Source organism: Candoia aspera, chromosome 16, assembly GCF_035149785.1.
Source record: "Candoia aspera isolate rCanAsp1 chromosome 16, rCanAsp1.hap2, whole genome shotgun sequence".
NCBI classification, from domain to species: domain Eukaryota; kingdom Metazoa; phylum Chordata; class Lepidosauria; order Squamata; family Boidae; genus Candoia; species Candoia aspera.
Genome location: NC_086168.1, coordinates 8,473,535 through 8,491,293, shown reverse-complemented (window position 1 = coordinate 8,491,293; position 17,759 = coordinate 8,473,535). Strand labels below are relative to the sequence as shown.

General features: G+C 45.9%; 2 protein-coding genes across 2 annotated transcripts in view; both read left to right on the top strand.

Annotated features, from left to right (window-relative positions):
• The window catches only part of WHRN (whirlin), a 47,612-nt gene extending 43,837 nt beyond the window's left edge, over positions 1–3,775 (top strand). The window contains exons 12-14 of the mRNA XM_063316025.1: positions 1,419–1,621; positions 2,712–2,834; positions 3,538–3,775. Of these exons, the coding sequence (XP_063172095.1) occupies positions 1,419–1,621; positions 2,712–2,834; positions 3,538–3,720 (509 nt within the window). The 3' untranslated portion in view covers positions 3,721–3,775. The remainder of the gene's footprint in view (positions 1–1,418; positions 1,622–2,711; positions 2,835–3,537) is intronic.
• Positions 3,776–6,978: 3,203 nt separating this feature from the next.
• The window catches only part of AKNA (AT-hook transcription factor), a 28,013-nt gene continuing 17,232 nt past the window's right edge, over positions 6,979–17,759 (top strand). The window contains exons 1-2 of the mRNA XM_063316463.1: positions 6,979–7,102; positions 16,569–17,164. Coding sequence (XP_063172533.1) covers positions 16,942–17,164 — 223 coding nt within the window. The 5' untranslated portion in view covers positions 6,979–7,102; positions 16,569–16,941. The remainder of the gene's footprint in view (positions 7,103–16,568; positions 17,165–17,759) is intronic.

Below are 17,759 nucleotides of genomic sequence, written 5' to 3'. Positions count from 1 at the left end.
CTCTGATCCTCCCTCCCTCCCTCCCTTCTCTGATCCTTCCTTCCTTCCTTCATTCTCTGATCCTTCCTTCCTTCCTTCCTTCCTTCCTTCTCTGATCCTCCCTCCCTCCCTTCTCTGATCCTTCCTTCCTTCTCTGATCCTTCTTTCCTTCCTTCTCTCTTCCTTCCTTCCTTCCTTCCTTCCTTCTCTGATCCTCCCTCCCTCCCTTCCTTCTCTGATCCTTCCTTCCTTCCTTCTCTGATCCTTCCTCCCTCCCTTCCTTCATTCTCTAATCCTTCCTTCCTTCCTTCCTTCCTTCTCTGATCCTCCCTCCCTCCCTCCCTCCCTTCTCTGATCCTTCCTTCCTTCCTTCTCTGATCCTTCCTTCCTTCCTTCTCTCTTCCTTCCTTCCTTCCTTCCTTCCTTCCTTCCTTCCTTCCTTCCTTCCTTCCTTCCCTGATCTTCCCTCCCTCCCTTCCTTCCTTCCTAAGCTAGTACCTCCTAACATAGCTAGTGCACAATCAGTGAAGTGGGAGGGGGCAATGGAAGAACAATTCTTGCTGGCAGGTTTGCAATTGAGAATATATTCAACGAGAAGAGAAGTGAATTGGCTCATGGGTCTCTTTCAGCTAAGAGAACAGGGGATGCAGCTGGTGTATTTTCGTTCAAACACACAAGTATTTATGCATCACTGCTGTGCAGAATTTATTTATTTATGCACACTAGTCAGCCAAGCTACCTTCCTCCTGTAATGAAAATATTATCCATCCCTTGTTCAGGGGTTTGCAAAACTGAATATTAAACAGGCCCCCAATCAACAAAGAGGAAAACAAACAAACCTGAATTGAACTGAATTAAATTGAACTAAGATTGACAGCCTGATTCTGACATTGCATAAAGTGTGTGGGAAAGAAGGGAAGGCAAAAATCAAAACTCTGCAGGTTTATGTGCTGATATAAAGAGAGTGAATCAGATATCTTGGGGAAGGAAATCCTCCAAGTTGATTGCTGGCACCTAGACAGCCCTGTCACACATCCCAGCCAGCCTAACCTCTGATGGCTGTGCTGATCTTCAAGAATGGAAGACTGAGAAGGCTGACTTGGAAGACCTAAATCTGCCTGATATCTTTTGTTTATCCCCAGCATCTCCTAATGAGCATTACGTGTCATCTTTGGAAACTGTTGCTGCAGAGGCAATCCAAACTTCATTTGCCTTTTTTGCAGCAGCATCACACTGCTGGCTCATATTGAGACCCTGTGCTCAGCTCCCCAGAAATTAAGGTTTGCTCGACCCCCAGGGTAACAGCAGAAGCAGCCCCATTAATTTCCCTGTGGTTTTCCTGAGGCAGCATTTAAAACTTTGCATGGAGCATGCTCGGGATCTGTCTTAGTTCTCAGCACCACCCACTTTCTTTCTCTCCTCTGCTGCTTCCCTAACAGCTTGTCTCTCACCGTTTCCCATCCCAGCATCCACGCTGTCCCAGCTTTCAGACAGCGGGCAGACCCTCAGTGAGGACAGCGGCGTTGATCTTGGAGAAGCGGAGCTTGGCACCAAAGAGAGGAATCAGCTGTTGCAGGGCCCACCACGAAGCCCACAGGAGGTCCCCAGAGTGGGTGGAGCAGTAGAGGCAGGACCCAAGCCGGTGAGGCATCACTTGGGTAGGAGCAGCAGCAACAGGCAAAGGAGGCAGGGTACCCTGGGGGCTGGCCCAGTTCCTTGCCCCCACTTGATTATATTTTCTCAAAAAAACAATAATCATGCCTTCAAATCAAGCTCATCCCATGGGGACGATTACAGACACTTTTCTCCGCAACAATAGGAAGGTGATTGGCTGTGATTTCCTGCTGATCTCCCATCCATGTGGTGATCAGAGTTGACCCTGCTTATTCTCCCGGTCCCCTCAAAAATGGTGTGGCTACCTACTGGAACATTTTTAAAAATATGATTTAATTCTCAAACAGTCAGCCAGCCTGCTGTGAAGCCAGGCATCAACTCTGAGGACCAATTTTATTCCCAAGAATGCCTCTGGGTTCCACGGTGTATATGTGTGCGTGCACACGAACGCACCTTCAACTCAGTCTTGACTCCTGGAGACTGCCTGGACAAGTCCCTGCAGTTTTCTTGGCAAGATTTCAAAAGTGGTTTGCCATTGCCTCCTTCCCAGGGCTGAGAGAGAGGGACTGGCCCTTTGGTTTCATGCCTAAGGCAGGACTAGAACTCAAGACCTCTTGGTTTCTAGCCTGGTGCCTTCACCACTACCCCAAACTGGCTCTTAGACAAGGAGAAGGGGTGAAAAATCAATATGAAATATGTTCTTATGATTTATATAAGATAAGGTCACTATGAGATTAAATATGGATATTAATAAAATAATTAGTCTTATTATTTCAGGCTTATGAATGACAGCATCTACCTTGGCAGACATTAAAGGTGGCAAGAACAGGTTTGTCCACTAGAGGGCAGCATTGTCTTTCCACATTTGAACAGTATACACAAAAGGATAACAGTCTGAATGATTTCCATCTCCTGCAAAGCTATTCCGTTTGCAAGAAGAGCATTGCTCTCAGGAGCCTGTGCAGACACACGGAGGCGGTTAAAATATGCATCCTTCATTCCTCTTTCTCTCCTTGCCCCTTATTAAAGAAGAGTTTAGATGCAAGCTCCCCATGCCCATTCTCATGCCAGGCCCTGCCCATCCTCTACCGATGCCTTCCTTCTCTGTCTTTCTCCAGCCAGGACTTCTGGAGCCGACTTCCCATCTAATCCGGGTGTCGAAGAGTGCACCGACCCTGGGCATAGCCATTGAAGGGGGAGCAAACACTCGGCAGCCACTGCCTCGAATTGTCACCATCCAGGTACGAACTCAGAAAATCCTCAAGGATTCGAGAGAACTCTGGGCCCACCCAATTCTCCAAACTCTCCCCTATTAATGCCTGCTGAACTTTTGGGGCATCGGAAACTCCCTTGCAGCTTGCCAAAGGTTTACTTCCCAGGGGAAAGCAGCCCCGGTTTATTCACCTTGCGCGCAAAGTGATTTTCTTCCACATTTCTTTGGGATGGCATTTTAGGGTTCATTTTCTTCCCCTCCTTTGGTGGCCTCTGGTAAACATTTCCTGCCACGGATCTTCCCCTCCTTTGGTGGCCTCTGTGGCTGCCCCCCTTTCCTGATCTGGGGGGAAAAAAGCCTTTTGGAAAGACTTCCCTTGTGATGTCTTCTCTTGAAGTGCAGGCAGCCAGGGAGGCTACAGACCGCTGGAGGGAAGGTTGACCATAAAGGATTGGATCTTCAGATGCCCCCTTTGCCCACCTTGTAATTAAATGCAAGAGTGCAATGTCATCCCATGAAAATTGCCCAGGATTCCCTTCTCCTCTGAAAGCATATAAAAGTAAATTTTCTTTTGCAAGAACTGTTAGAAAAGGGCAGAAGGTTTCCCCATAGCCTTGCTCGTAGCCCAGTTTTGATCTTGAAGAGCCAGAGAAATGGGTGTACCTTTGAGATAAACTCCCCCCCAACTCGAGACAGCAAAACTCTTGAACTTCTGTCTTTCTGTGCCACAGAAGGGCGGTTCGGCTCACAACTGCGGGAAGTTGAAGGTGGGTCAAGTGATCCTGGAAGTGAATGGCACGGCCCTCCGTGGGAAGGAGCACCGCGAAGCAGCTCGCATCATCGCCGAGGCTTTCAAAACGAAGGACAGGGACTATGTTGATTTCCTTGTCACGGAATTCAACGTGGCACTTTAGGGATGGGGCAAGTGGAAGGCCCCAAAGCCAAATGACAAAGAGGAGGAGGGAAAGAACAGGGTTATGAGATGCCTAATGCGTCCAGTTGCGCGCGCACACGTGCACCCAGGCATAGCATAGGGGGGACAGAATACAGAACACACAGGGGATTTCCCACCAAGCAGGCTTTGGATTGGATTGACCTCTGCTTGATGCAATTTCTCTGCTAAGTGCCCCCACTTCTAAAGGCTTCCCAGCCTTGATCAGCCTTGCAGGGAGAATGTGGGAGCGAAGCTGATCATCCTTTTTTTCCCAGGTATCATCCTTAACTGGTTGGTAAGCCACCAATTTGCTCACCTGTCTCTACTTCGTTGCCTCTGTGTTGGAATGACTCGGCAAGTCACCTGCCTGAAAACCGGCTTTCCCTCTTAGCTCTTCCTAGCTTCTTCCCCTTGTATCTTTTGGGAACGTTTTACAACCGCTGCAGGGTCCCAGTGATTTTGGCAGGAGATCTGGGTGCTAATGGAGGGAGGTAGAACCATCAGGGGACACCAGTTCTGATGTTTTAGGGTTTCATCCTTGTGACCCCTCCCCAGTGATGTTCCCCAGATGTTCTCCTCTGCTTTCTCATTGGTCCCCAGCCACTAATGGGGAAGTCCTTCATGATATCACTGTATGTACATAAAAGAGAGACTGTGGTTTAATTTTTCAATAAAGCAAACATGTTAGAAAAAATGGTGACTGTCACTTCATTCCTTGGTTTGTTTCAAAGATGGAGGTAAATCCTTTTCCTGTGCATTGGGGGGGGGGGGGAACAGTATCCCAAGAAAATGAAGCAACAGTTGGGAAAGCAAACAAGGAATGGAAACAAAGTTAGGTAAATAATACTCTTTTAAATGATGATCTTTTAAAAGAGGGGGAAGGGAATTAAACTTGAAGGAATGGCATATATGCACGAATCAAATCGAATGATCCATTCAGTCGTATCCGGACCTTGGCGATCCCATAAGCCAGCTCTCTCCATGATTCCATACACACGCACACACACAACTAAAACTGCCTTTGTGTAACCTTTAACTGGTTGAAACGGTGCATTGTTGGGCAACAATTTTTGAACCAAGAGACCTCAAATGGACTAACTTAAATAATGCATCTGAAATCCGGGACCCATGACTCTTGTGGGATTGAAATTCAGCAAATTTTATAAAACATATTATGATATCAAAATCATCATAAAACATGTTATGACATAATACAAAGTGTCATAAAACATTTCCTGTGGTCATCTCCTGAAGTTTGCCTGGGTTCAGTAGGAATGGCGTGGCTATTTGTAAGCCAGATGCATCTCTGAATATCTCCCTGCATTTTAAAGAACTTTTCCGGGGAAGGCAGGACATTAGAAGCTCTGCCATTGTTGAAGGCATCAAGGAATCTGGTAAGGAAATATCTCCGAAATGAAGACTCAACAGGTCACGGGTTGCCTAGTATACACACACACACACACACACACACACACACAGGTTCTCCCCCAGCTCATAGAACAGATCTTGGTAACTAAATTGTGTTAAAGGAACTCAGAAATATTATGTAAAGTAAGTAAAATACAGCAAAGGTCAGAGGAGCATTGCAAAATCAAACATTTATTGTGATTTTTAAGAAGAAACCATTTTTTACAGTTTTTACTCCGCAACAACTTTAACTTGATTTATGATTTATGCATCAAACATCTCCTTGTTGAATATAACGGAGGATCCAGTTTCCAGCATGTAGGTTGAAATAAACAGAAGTGAGACCTTAAAAGTTGGGAGGCAGGTAGACAAGTGCCATCTGTTGCCCTGGAAAGACCCTTCCATCTCTTGACTAGGTTGCTGTGAAGTCACAAAATCCAGTCCCCTACACCAGGGGAAATACTTTGGCCACATAATGAGAAGACAGGACACCCTGGAGAAGATGCTGATGCTGGGGAGAGTGGAGGGCAAGAGGAAGAGGGGCCGACCAAGGGCAAGATGGATGGATGATATTCTAGAGGTGACGGACTCGTCCCTGGGGGAGCTGGGGGTGTTGACGACCGACAGGAAGCTCTGGCGTGGGCTGGTCCATGAAGTCACGAAGAGTCGGAAGTGACTAAACGAATAAACAACAAAACACACCAGATGTCACAACAGGCAATATTTCCAGGACCTTAGGCAGTATAGGCTCACTCCACCACTCTATCATTCAATTCCACAAAAAAACAAAACACAGATTCAGGGGTGGTTTACCGGATACTAAGGTGGTAGACAAAGGGTTGCGATTCATTTCTTTTCTTTAAAGGTTAAATGGGATTGGATCACACTGGTTTGGATCACACTTTTTCCAACTAAACCAGTCAAGCTGTTCTTTAACTGGCTGGTTTATTCTTAAATTGTGCTCCCCCCACAAGACTTCAGGTAGTCCTTGACTTATGACCACAACTGGGGCTGGAAATACCATTGCTAAGCAAGGCAGTTAGTCACGCCCAATTTTATGACCTTTTTGCCACGGTCTTTAAGCGAATCCGGCTTCCCCATTGACTTTGCTTGTTGGAAGCTGGCTGGGAAGGTTGCAATGGCAATCATGTGACCCCAGGAGCTGTTTGCCAAGTGCCTGAATTTCGATCATGTGACTGCTGTGATGGCCATAAATACAGGGACCGGTCGTAAGTCACTTTTTTCAGAGCCGTCGTAACTTTGAACAGTGGCTAAACGAATGGCAGTAAGTCGAGGACTACCTGTGTACAGAAAATGAAACCTGTGCAGGTTTCTTCAGGGCCACAGTTTAAGTTCCACTAAAATAAACAGTCTTGTTTGTTTGTTTCTGTGTGAATTTGAGTGTGTGTAGATGCAAAACATTCTACTTTTGCATGGCAAACAATCTGTGCATGGATGGATACATAACATCTTATTCTTTGACAGAACACATCCCAAGCCGCCTCTCATCTGCAGATCCCACCTCCTGCGCCAATGCAACTGGAGGAGAAATGCCCCACTTCTTAGGGGGACCCGGGCCTTCAACCCCCCCCCCCCATAATAACGCTAACCCCTAACCCCACCCCTCCTCTTCCCCCCTTTGACCCAAAGCTCAGCCAAGGATCCGCAGCAGGATTCGCCTCCCATTCAGGGAATCGCCTTATGTTAATGACCCCCGCCGCGGCCCACCCCCCCCGCAGCTGCCATTGGAGGACAGCCTTGTCATATGCAGAAATCCTGAGCTAGCTCCTCCCCCTCCAGACGTGTTGCAACTCTGTCGTGTTAGCCGCCAATTTACAACTCCAGGAAATAAATGAGCGGGGCTCCCTCCGCCCTGTTGAAAGCTTCGCACGCTGCAACTGAGGGGGAGAAGAGAGGAAACTTGCTAGAGACGGGGAACCAACTTCGTTAGGCAAGTAAATAGGGGTGGGGGCGGCTCCATCCGGTGGCATGTCTCTTTTTGCTTCTCCTCCTTCGGCTGCTTTCAAACGCCCGCGGAGTGGGTTTGCGTAAAGGGTAAATACTGGGCGGGGTGGGCATCGGAGTCGTTTAATGGGGATGCTTTCAGACGAGGGGCTGGCGACCACCTCCTGTAAACCCTTTTCTTCCTTTCTGGTTTGAGCAAGAGAGCTTGTGTCCTCTATCAATTCATCCCCCAGGAAGGTAATTTTAATGCGCATCAGAACGACCCGCTTGAGGGAAAGGGAGTGGAAACGTGGCTGTGTTCGGTCAGCAGCTCAGACGCTCTTCCTCCACCCGCCCCGTTTCTTCTGACTTCGCTCTTGATTTCCCCCAAGTGACAGCCTTGCGCCCGGTTTAACAAACCGGGGAGAGCCTCTTTCCCCCTTTCCAGGGGGTCTTTCTGGGCCAACAGTCCCATCCTTCCTTACTCGGAGGATTTCGCTCCGCGGCGAAGCTGATTTTGCAGCCTTCATGAGGGTAAGGAACGTGCTCTGCCTTGTGTGTTTCCCCAGGCTGGATTTGGACCAGCTGTTGCTCCGGTTACCTTGAAGGAGGGGAAAAGACTTCGCCTGAGGAGAAGGCTTGTTAGTTTCTGCTCGCTAAGCAACGGTCGGGAACGCTTGGCCGCTGGTGAGCTAATCCTCTTCTCCTTGTAAGAGTTTTAAGATTCCCTTCTTAATCGCAAGAGACAGAGGGGAAAGGTGAAGGGAACTTTCCTTTCAAGGGTTGTATTGTGGACTTGCTTATAAGGTATATTGTTAATGAGATTAGCGGAAAGCATTCGCCTGTGTTCAGCTGGGTTGGTCTTAACCCTAGTTTTCTGTGGTTTGTTAACTTTATGTGTGAACCTAGAAAATGTGTGGATCCAGTAACTAGCTAAGGAGTGCCAAAAGAGGAAACTGTTAAGCATGTAATGAATAATTGTGTCACTTGGACTTCATCCCTTTAACTGTAGTTAAAACTGAAATGGGATCCATGGTCGTTTTTGTCTTTTGACCCGAAAGATAGTTGTGTGGCTTGGTTTAAAGAAAGCTTAATGTTTCTTGCTAATGCCATTGGGAACATGTATTCTCAGAACTGAGTAGGATTTACTTCATTGTAGGAGTTACAGCAGGTGTGAACACTCAGCTGATCTTGGCCAATCTTGGTCAGGCTATGCAGGGCCAGGCTTGGACTAGACTTGGATGGGTGACTTCTAGCATCTTAGGTTAGTGTGAGAGCTGGTTCTCAGACGGTACACATTCAAGCAACAGTTACGTTAACAACCCAGAGCTGCAATATCTATATATAAAAAGCCGTTTCCTTTCTCCACTGGAGAAAAAGTCACTACCCAAACATATCCATAGCTTCTGAACTGAAAGTATCCCTTGCTGGAATTCCTATACCACTACTTCTTTCATCTGAACCAGCCTTGTTAGCAAAGACTGTGATTCATTCGCTGGGGGGGCAGGGATCGCTTTCCACTTGGGCAGTGTCTGAAAATCTGACAGTTAGATTGGGAAATGGAACAAGTGAGTGGGAGATGAGATATCCTAGAAGCCATGGCCAATCACTTTTGCACTATTGCTAGGAAAATGGCCTGTGTCCAGGCTGTCACCAGCAGTTGTGCCCAAGTTGAAGTTATACCTTTAAGAGTGAGTAGATCTGCAGAACGGCTTTCCTGTGGAGAGTTGAGGCGAGGCAGAGCAGCCGTCCTCAATTCTGTCTGATTGCCTCTTCAAACACTTCCCACCTTGCTGGGCTTAGGACCTCTCTCTTGATGGTCACCTTCTTGGGATTAACCTCCTGGTCCTAAAGCAAAACCTGGCCTGAGGAAGAGCTGCATGAGCACTGCTGAACTCCCTGGAGCAAAGGGGAAGCAGAAGCCTAAGTAAGTAGTTAGTAGTAGTTAGTTGTAATAAAGATATGCAAGTTCTCTGGTGTGGAAGCTTCTTTGCTACCCTTACATAGCTACTTTGGAGGTTAGGAAAGCAGTTTTTTAAACCCTGAGTCCAGCTCATGCTGCTTGGGGTGGATTGCGTGTTTGTGCATTTATGAGCAATAACCAGGTTTTGTTCAAGAGAACAGCAAAGCTTCCCGTTTACCCTAAGGGTACCAGATGGCATGCTGTGGACCATGTTCAGGAGAAGAAAAAAAAGAGCAAAATTCACAATTTTTCCCTGGAGCACTCACCAAAAATAATATGCTTATGTGGACAATTTGGTAGAAGAAAATACTATATAGGAGATAAGGTCTCTCTCATTACAGCTTTCTAACTGTTCAACATTTGCGCAGCTTTAACATTGTAGTCTAATTTTCTATCTCTGTTTACCCCTGCCTTCATGTCCAGTTTCCTTCCCTCCTCTTTTCCCTTATGCTGAAATTTAAGTTGGGTGCACTTTGGGACAGAAGCCTATCATGTGAGGAACAGCTTGTGTTTTTTTTTTTCTCACTTTGAAGTTATACAAACACTATTTGGTTTCTAAGAAGTTTCTGCAAGGGAAGGAGTTTGCAAATCAGGGGTGTCTGTGATCCAATCAGCAAAAGCCCTTTGCTGCATGTGGAAAAGCTTTTCCTTTGTTTGAAGCATGACTAGTCCTTTTATTTTCTATCCTGCCTTTATAATTTTTTTATAAATAGCTCAAGGGGCAAACATACCAAATACGCCTTCCTTCTTCTATTTTCCCCACAACAGCAACCCTGTGAGGTGAGTTGGGCTGAGAGAGAGGGACTGGTCCGAGGTCACCCAGCCGGCTTTCATGCCTAAGGCGGGACTAGAACTCTACCACGCCTGATTGGCTCTTGGGCTGAGAGAGGGGGACTGGTCCGAGGTCACCCAGCTAGCTTTCATGCCTAAGGTGGGACTAGAACTCACAGCCTCCTAGTTTCTAGCCCAGCACCTTAACCACTAGGCATCCACAAACTGGATGAATTATGGCTTGGCATTCAGCATGTGGTTCTGTGCTGAAAGCTTTGATCAGGCAGAGGTAATACACGTCAGGATTGTAAAAATGTTCCAGGCTGAGAAAGTCTACTTCAGCCACCTTTAAACCAAGTTAACTTGGAGCCAAGCTGGGCTCAAATCTGAACCATTAAGAGCTTTTAAGAGAGGTCTCTAAACCAAGATGGTAGAACTTGCAGAAATGGCAAAATTGACCTGTTTGATCAGGGGTAAGACCACAAGTACTTTTGTAAAAGATTGGAAACTTCTTATGAACTTTTTTGCTGAAAATGGGGGGGAAATGAATTGGTTTATGGATTTGCTGATTAAAAAGGGTTGAAGAGGGGAAACCATGTTGTAATTTTAAAGAGGGAGGGGAATAATAATTTTGTTTGCAACTGCTGTAAAGATCAGAAGTCGCTCCTTTATATATGTTTTCCTTTCCTTTTCATTTCATTTCCTAGAAATGCTGAGGCTTTCTAGCACTGGAATAATCTTTTACATGCAAATGTCTTTCTAGGCTTCAGAGTTTTTGGCAGTTACCTATTACAGGTTTTAATGGATTTGATTTTGTCTCCTGCCTCTCTCAAAGTCTTCATCCTCCTCCTCTTCTTCATCCTCTTCCTCTTCTTCCTTCACTTTACAATGGTGTGGGAGGGTGACATTTGCAGTCAAGGGGCAGAAACTGAGCACTGTTAGATTTTCTTTCCCATTTGGTCCCTCTTTGACCGCTATTGTCTGTAAAAGTAGAAGAGTCATCTGTGACCAGGGAGGAAAGATAATCAGATTATATATCTAGGGGATGGGTAAGGAGAGATTTAAGTTCTTTCCTACCAGCTTTTAAAAATATATAATGCATATTATGACAGAGGGAGGAAGGGAAGGATCTTGCACCTTCCTCTCTTTCCCAAAATATAAAGGAAGAGAGGAAGGTGCAAGATACCTTCCTTCTTCCCTCGATAGAGATGGCTAACTAAAGTGGCTAACTAAAGTGGGGGCATCAAGGAGGGAATGCCCCAGTCTTTTGTGAGCTTGATAGCCAGATGTTTGTTTAGCTGTGGAGGAGGGAAGAGGCTCACTGTGGATTATGCTGGGGACTTGATTGTCTGAAATGGACAGTTGCTTGGTTGGAAAAAAAAGTTGATGGATGTTAATGCAATTAGGGTAGCAGTAACAAGACACTGTCTTATCCTGGTGTAGACTAGTGGCACTTTTTACAGTAGGAAGTTTCTAAGCCATTTGGTCTTTGTCATATCTGAGATGGGCAGGGGCTGTGGAAACTGCGAAATGGGGCATCGGTTGCCTCCCCTTGCTCTTTGTTGATTAGCAGACAAAGGCAGACTTTTTTTTCCTAAAGCTTCTGCTGTAACACTAAAATGCTAATCTTTACTTTAAAGAGGACGGGCCAGTCCTCATGGTTCTGAACCAAGTGCTGGATCAAAAAGGAACAGGGAAAGTTGTTTCTTTACAGGCTGAGGCCATCAGCTGTCTAGCTCTGGATTTTCCATGGTGATGGGAGGCAGCCGTCCAGAGTTTCAGATCTCTTTCTGAGCCTTATCTGGAAAAGAACTGGATATGAGACCCTTTGGCAGTGCAAACTAGATATTCTGTCAGAGTCACACTCTGCATTCAGTAAGAGCCTTTGCCATTAAATTACAATTGTTCCCCTCTTGTGTTCCCCTCTGCCCTCTTAAGAGTTCCTGAAAAGCCTCTCCACAGAGTACATGTCAGAGGCTCCGTGTCAACCATGAATGGATCCAAACCAAGATTTTAGAACGATTCTGGTTAATGGCCTTTTAACTGCTCTTTGAAGTTGATGGAAATTGTAGTCCAATGACAGCTGGAGACCATTGGGTTGGGAAGGGGAAGCTGGGCTTTTCCATCTGGGGTTTCACTGAGTGTCCTGGAAGGTTGAAGAACCTGATGGGATGATCTTCCTCTTGGGCGAATGGACTACCTTTATTATATAATCCTGAAAATATTGTTGGGTGGTCAGATTCCAATGTATTTACCACCCTCTCTTGTTTTCCAACAGCTGTTTCCATCTCCCCACCTAATCTCTGTTCAAAAGTACTAGAGAAGGCACCCTGGACCTCAATCATAGATGTTAGGTTGTTCTATAAATGTATTTTAACTTTGCCTTAAATTTTCTTTTATTTATTACCTATTAAGATAGATTTATATAGATTCACTAAGCACTCTGCTCATACTGGTCTGTGACCACAATAATTTGATTGACTGAAGTACTAGAGAAGGTGCCTTAATAAGATTTCATCTGATTTTGAACCCTTCTTGGGATTATCACGGTCATAATGAAAAAACAGGTGATGTGCTCTATACATAAGGAAGTGGTCCTAGAGTCTTCTGTCTGGAAGCCCTGGAGAATTCATTGAGGGGCAGCATGTATGTGGGATCAAAATCTCTACAGCCAGAGTCTCATCCCTGAGCATTCCAGGGTGACCATATCTGTGTTGTCTTCTGATACTCAAAGTGATTTTGGTTTTGAGACCAGCTCTGCTGTGTTGCTGAGGGACTCTGCACCAGAGAGTTGTCCTCTGCAGCAGCCGCTTCAGGTTTCTCTTGAGGTTTGCAAGAAACCCTGCAACTTCTGTACTTGGCTGATGTGTCACTCACTCCTCTGTGGTCGGGCCTCTTCTTCTTCCGCCATGCTCCATTTCCCCATCACCATCTTTCGCAATTCTGCTTTTAGTTTAGGGCAGAGTGTGTCATGAGTAAGGATGGCGAGCAGGGGGCTCCCATCCAGACTGTCAAGTGCATGCGTAGCACTGAGGAATTGGTCAGCCATTCTAAGAGACACAGATCGGGACCACCTTAACCCTTGGGGGTTATATGTCTGGGTTTTCCCACGCTTCTTCAGTTTGTTAGGATTCCTGTTAAGTACTAGCAATAAATATTAGAGACCAGTTCATTGTCTCAGTGTGTTTCCTGGTTGTTAGGACAGAGTGGCTTTTCTGAACTTCCAGTTCACACTGCAATTCTTCCTTTTCAGGCTGTAGGTCTTCCTTGGATCTTTAGCCCAGCATCCTATGTTTTGTCTCTGTGACCTGGCTTAGAGTAGAATTAATGGTGTGCAAAGGTTTTCTGGCAATTAGGAGACAGTGTGTGTAAGTTTCAGTTGCACATATCTCTTATCACATACCCTACCACACTGTTTGCATTTCCTGTAATACTGCAATCGAGTACGCCTTATTTCTAGGTAAACCTGCATCAGATAATGCTAGAAGCTCAGTTCCAATCTCTCTTAACACTTGCAAGAGATGCTTTAAAAATAATTAAGCCTAGATCTCTAGGACAAAGCTCTTCACCTCTTTAAGTTGGAGAGTTCCTTTTCTTTTTACATCTTGATTTCTAAGATTAGTCCCACCACATGTTGCTTTAATAGACCAGATGGGCCATGGCAGTGGCTAGATCAGCTGTTTCTCAGAAGGTATCAACAGACAGAAGAGCAAGAGAGTGGTATCTGCTGGATGATACCAAAACAAACTTCATTGACACAGCATCAGTGTCCCTGGAAGGCCTTTCTGCATAAGTGCGCAGTGGTGTACAACATGAAATATATGGGGAGCTAATAATATTTGGGGGAAAGGTTATATGGTAAGAATGTGATGGAAACTCAAACGTAGCTGTATAGTCAAAGTGGCTAGGGCATCTTTCCCCAATATGGTGCCCTCCGGGGGACTTCATAATCCCCAGTCAAATGTGGGTTGAAGTCCTACACAATTTAGATGAAAGCAGGTTGGAAATACTGGAGTAAAGAAGTTCCTCAGGCAGGGTGAGGAAGTATGGGTTGACATTGACAGATTTTGGCCAAGCGTAAGGAAGGCAAGAGCAACAGTAGAACGTCCTGCCTTGGAAAAGAATTAGGTGACTTCTGGGAGTCTCATCCACTCCTGGATTAGATTACCTCCAGAACTGGTTCTCAGGACAACCCTTTTCCCAAACAAAACATTGCATGAGAAAAGTATGAGTGAGCCGGGCGGCATTTGATGAGACTTCAGTTTGGTGTCTCAAGGCTTTGTGTCCATCAGAGGTGCTGTCAGATTCTAACTGGCTCTCGAGCCGAGCCATCATTTCCCTTTTAGAAGAGCCCCATCTTTTCAGGCTTGATGCCAAGTCCCTGGCCCTTCTACATACAGAGATTTTCTCCATGATGATCTTAACTGAGCACTTGTGAATCCATTATATTCGTTTCCATGTCCTGGAAACCTCTGGCACCTTAGTGTTTCAGATCTAAGTGTTACGGACGCAGAGCTGGCCATTCCCTCCCACCCTGGTCCAGATTTCTTCATCCTGGGACCCTCACACTAGAACCTCTGATAGTGTAGGCAAGATGGTCATTGTCCATGGATGGTGAGATCTGTATTCCAAATCGCCCAGAAGACATCAATTTGGGGAAAGCAGTATTACTCACTTGGTTACTGATGACTCAGGGAGGTTTGTGGATACATCAGAGGTAAACCTGGACCCTTCAGCCTTTATCCAGTATTGTCAACTGCTTGGGTATGTTGTCCATTCTCATGTGCTTCCTATTTTCTCAACCTTCATCCTGGAGATCCCTCCAGGAGACAGAGGCAGCCAAAATTATGGGCAAGAATACCTTTTTGCAAAGGCAGCAAGAAATTTGCAGTGAAGTCCCTGGAGATGAGCAGTCTGCCTGGTAGAATGTCAGCAGCACTTCTTGAAAAGGTTTCCAGAAATACCACTAGAAATTGTTCCTTGCAAAGTTCTGGGAAGTGGGATCATCTGAGATAGGCTCATGGCTGAACCCAGAACACCAGAGAAATAAGGAAAAAGTTGTTACCTTTTCTAAATTATAGACAACTTATGGCATGTGTTCACTGCTTGTTTTTGAAACACCAGAGAAGGGACATTGGCTAGAGAGTCACTTCTGCTATCTTGTCTTAACCTTTGATAACATATCTTGAGTAGCCGCCGAAGAATTTTGAGAGATGCTAATCAGTGTTTCTAAATCTCTCATCTTTCTCCTTCTCACAGCTTCTCCATAAAAGCAAAAGCATTTGAGCGGCCCTGAGTGATGAACTACTTTAAATAAATTGCACGGCATTCTGGTGAAAGTAGTTTTGAGGAAGAGAAGAAAAAGGAAGCACTTTATACTTCTTTGAAATGGGGCTCCACGTTTAAGCAACGGAAGCTACTGTATGACTGAGGGTAAATGAGGCAGGGGGAAAAGTCCTGATGCATTTGTATGCTCAGCTTTCACAACCGGACCTGTGCCTACTTTGCAAGGCTGCTGTTTACTCAGCCCTGGGGCTTCCAGATAAGGCTTTGACAGAGCAATTGCCTGCCTCGTTTTTAGAATGTTCCAAGGAGCCGGAATGGGGTTATCTTCCATTTCTAACTTCTAACTAATTTCTTGCCATGCAGTTTTGGTCTATTTCCAGGTAGGGTAGGAGGAGAGAATAAATGCTTTTTTGGACCATCTGTCTGGAAGGACCATTGCTTAAGAAAAGGGCCAAAGGCCCCATTTTTATAAATTTCCAACATCCGTGAAACTTCCCTCCTTCGAAGCCTCTTTGGATAGCTGCCCTGGTTTTCATCTGGAAAGTGAATTAATATGCTGGTTGATGCTGGTTTGTTTGTTTTTTCTCCCCTTGACTCCCCGTCTGAAACTGGCTGCTGTCCCCTTAAACGCCCAGTGAGCGCTGGTTTGTAACTAGAGGACTGTGAAGGGAGGTTGCTTGGATTTTATTTTATTTTAGTTGCCTTGGTAATACGGCAAGGGCCCTGACTGCTGCCTGGAGGACACAGAAGAGATCTTTGCATGAGATTGGACCTGCTCCAGGCACTGATCCAATATTTGACCAGCAGGAATAAGAATGGGGAAAAAAGAATTCCCTTGTGAGTTTTTGTTAGTGTGTTTTCCTGTGCTTTTCCCATCTATGCACCACAGAAAGACCTGGATTCATTTTGGGTTTCTGAAATACAGGCAGGAAAGGTAGAAGGGACACCGGAGGAGGAGGATTAAAGCTTGCTTCAGAGGAATTCATTCTGCTGTGAGCAGCCGGCTGGAGCGGGAGAGCCCATTTCTAGGATTGTCTTCCTGGCTTTGGAATCAATGCGGGCTTTCTGCTGGGATAACTGCGGTCAGAGGAGGGCTTTCTACAGCCTCGTTTGTGTTTGGGGTAAATGGCACTGCCTGAAACAACATCTGTGCATCTCCAGCTGCAGGGAAAGCAGAACCGGGGGAGGCTGTTCATAGAACGTAATGGCAACTATTACGCTGGTTTCAAATATGGAAGACTTCCCTCTGTGAACATTCATATCTTAGCTTTGCCTAGTTTAATTCAAGATTAGCCTTTCAGAACTTTTGGCATGGAATTCTCTTGGGAATAAACGCCTGAGGCCCAGACAGCGATGGTGAGCAGGATTAAAGCAAAGGGTGGATGGGCCAGAGTGACACCTCTTTTTCCTTTCTTCTCTTTCCCAACATTCCCTTTTTCTTCTCTCCCTCTGTGCAGGTGACACTTTCCCGATTGGTAGCCTGCAGAAGATCTTTGAAGTTACACCAAGAGCTGCAAGTTGTCCACCCCAATTGAGAGCTTCAAAGGCATCCATCTTCTTATTGAATTGGCCACGTATGGGTAGACCATGCAACTTTGGAACCCATCTGAGCCCACTTTTCTGGGTTACTTTTTATTCTATCGTTCTCCTTGGATGGGAATATTGAATGAACCCTCCACATGACCACCCTTCTCAAGACTTGTCCTCTGGGTCTTTGCAGAAACTCTGATGAAAGGGCACACGTGAATTATCTCGCCTATCTTCCTTTTTGTACCGGGGAAGTTATTCCGCTACACTTTGCTGCTTTGGCTTCCCTCTTGGGAATGCGGGATGGCCAGTCGAGGAAGCAATGGTTTTGGAGGGTGGCGACACAAAGAGAAGGAGTCAGAGGAAGATGATGAACTGGGGGGGAGAAGCGATGGAGCCCTCCAGGTAGGAGAAAGCAGCCTTGCGGGGAATTTGGATTGCTGGAATTTGTCGTCTTCCCAGGAGATCCTGGAAGATGAAGAAGTTCTGGGGGAGCTGGAGGACTATCAATACCTTCTGGAAGAAGGTGAGCACGGTTTTGATCTCGGTGAACTTCAAGATCTTGAACATGCAGGAGAGGTCAATGGCACAAGTCCCCTGCCCGGTGAGTAACCCAGGAGATCGGGGACACAAATCTCTGGTAAGGGTTAGTTTGGGTAATACCTGAATGAATGGGAATAGAACTTCTGCATGCTTGAGGAAGATAACTGATAAGGCTTTCAGTGGTTCAGGGCAGATGCTTTCTATCAAGGCCCATATTCCCTTAGGAGTAATCTTTTGTGGAGGGCCACCTGTCCGTGGTGGGAGATCACCTTTCCTCCCTGGTCAATGCAAACTGCATTTGCTCACCGTTATGCATCTAGCATCATTTGGAAAACGAATTGCAAAAAGGTCTTTGAACCAGCGGCTGCCTCAAAGCCAGTGTAGGAACTGTCTGTGATGTAGAAAGGCTAGCTTCCCCTTAACTTTTGATGCAGCCCAGGACAGTTCTCGGGGATTACTTTCCTTTGTGGATAGTAAATTAGCTGTGAACAACGTGTAATGTTTTAATTTGGGTTGGCCGCTGTGAGCCATATGTAAAAGATGGGGTGGAGGGCAACAGATGGATAATTAGGACAACA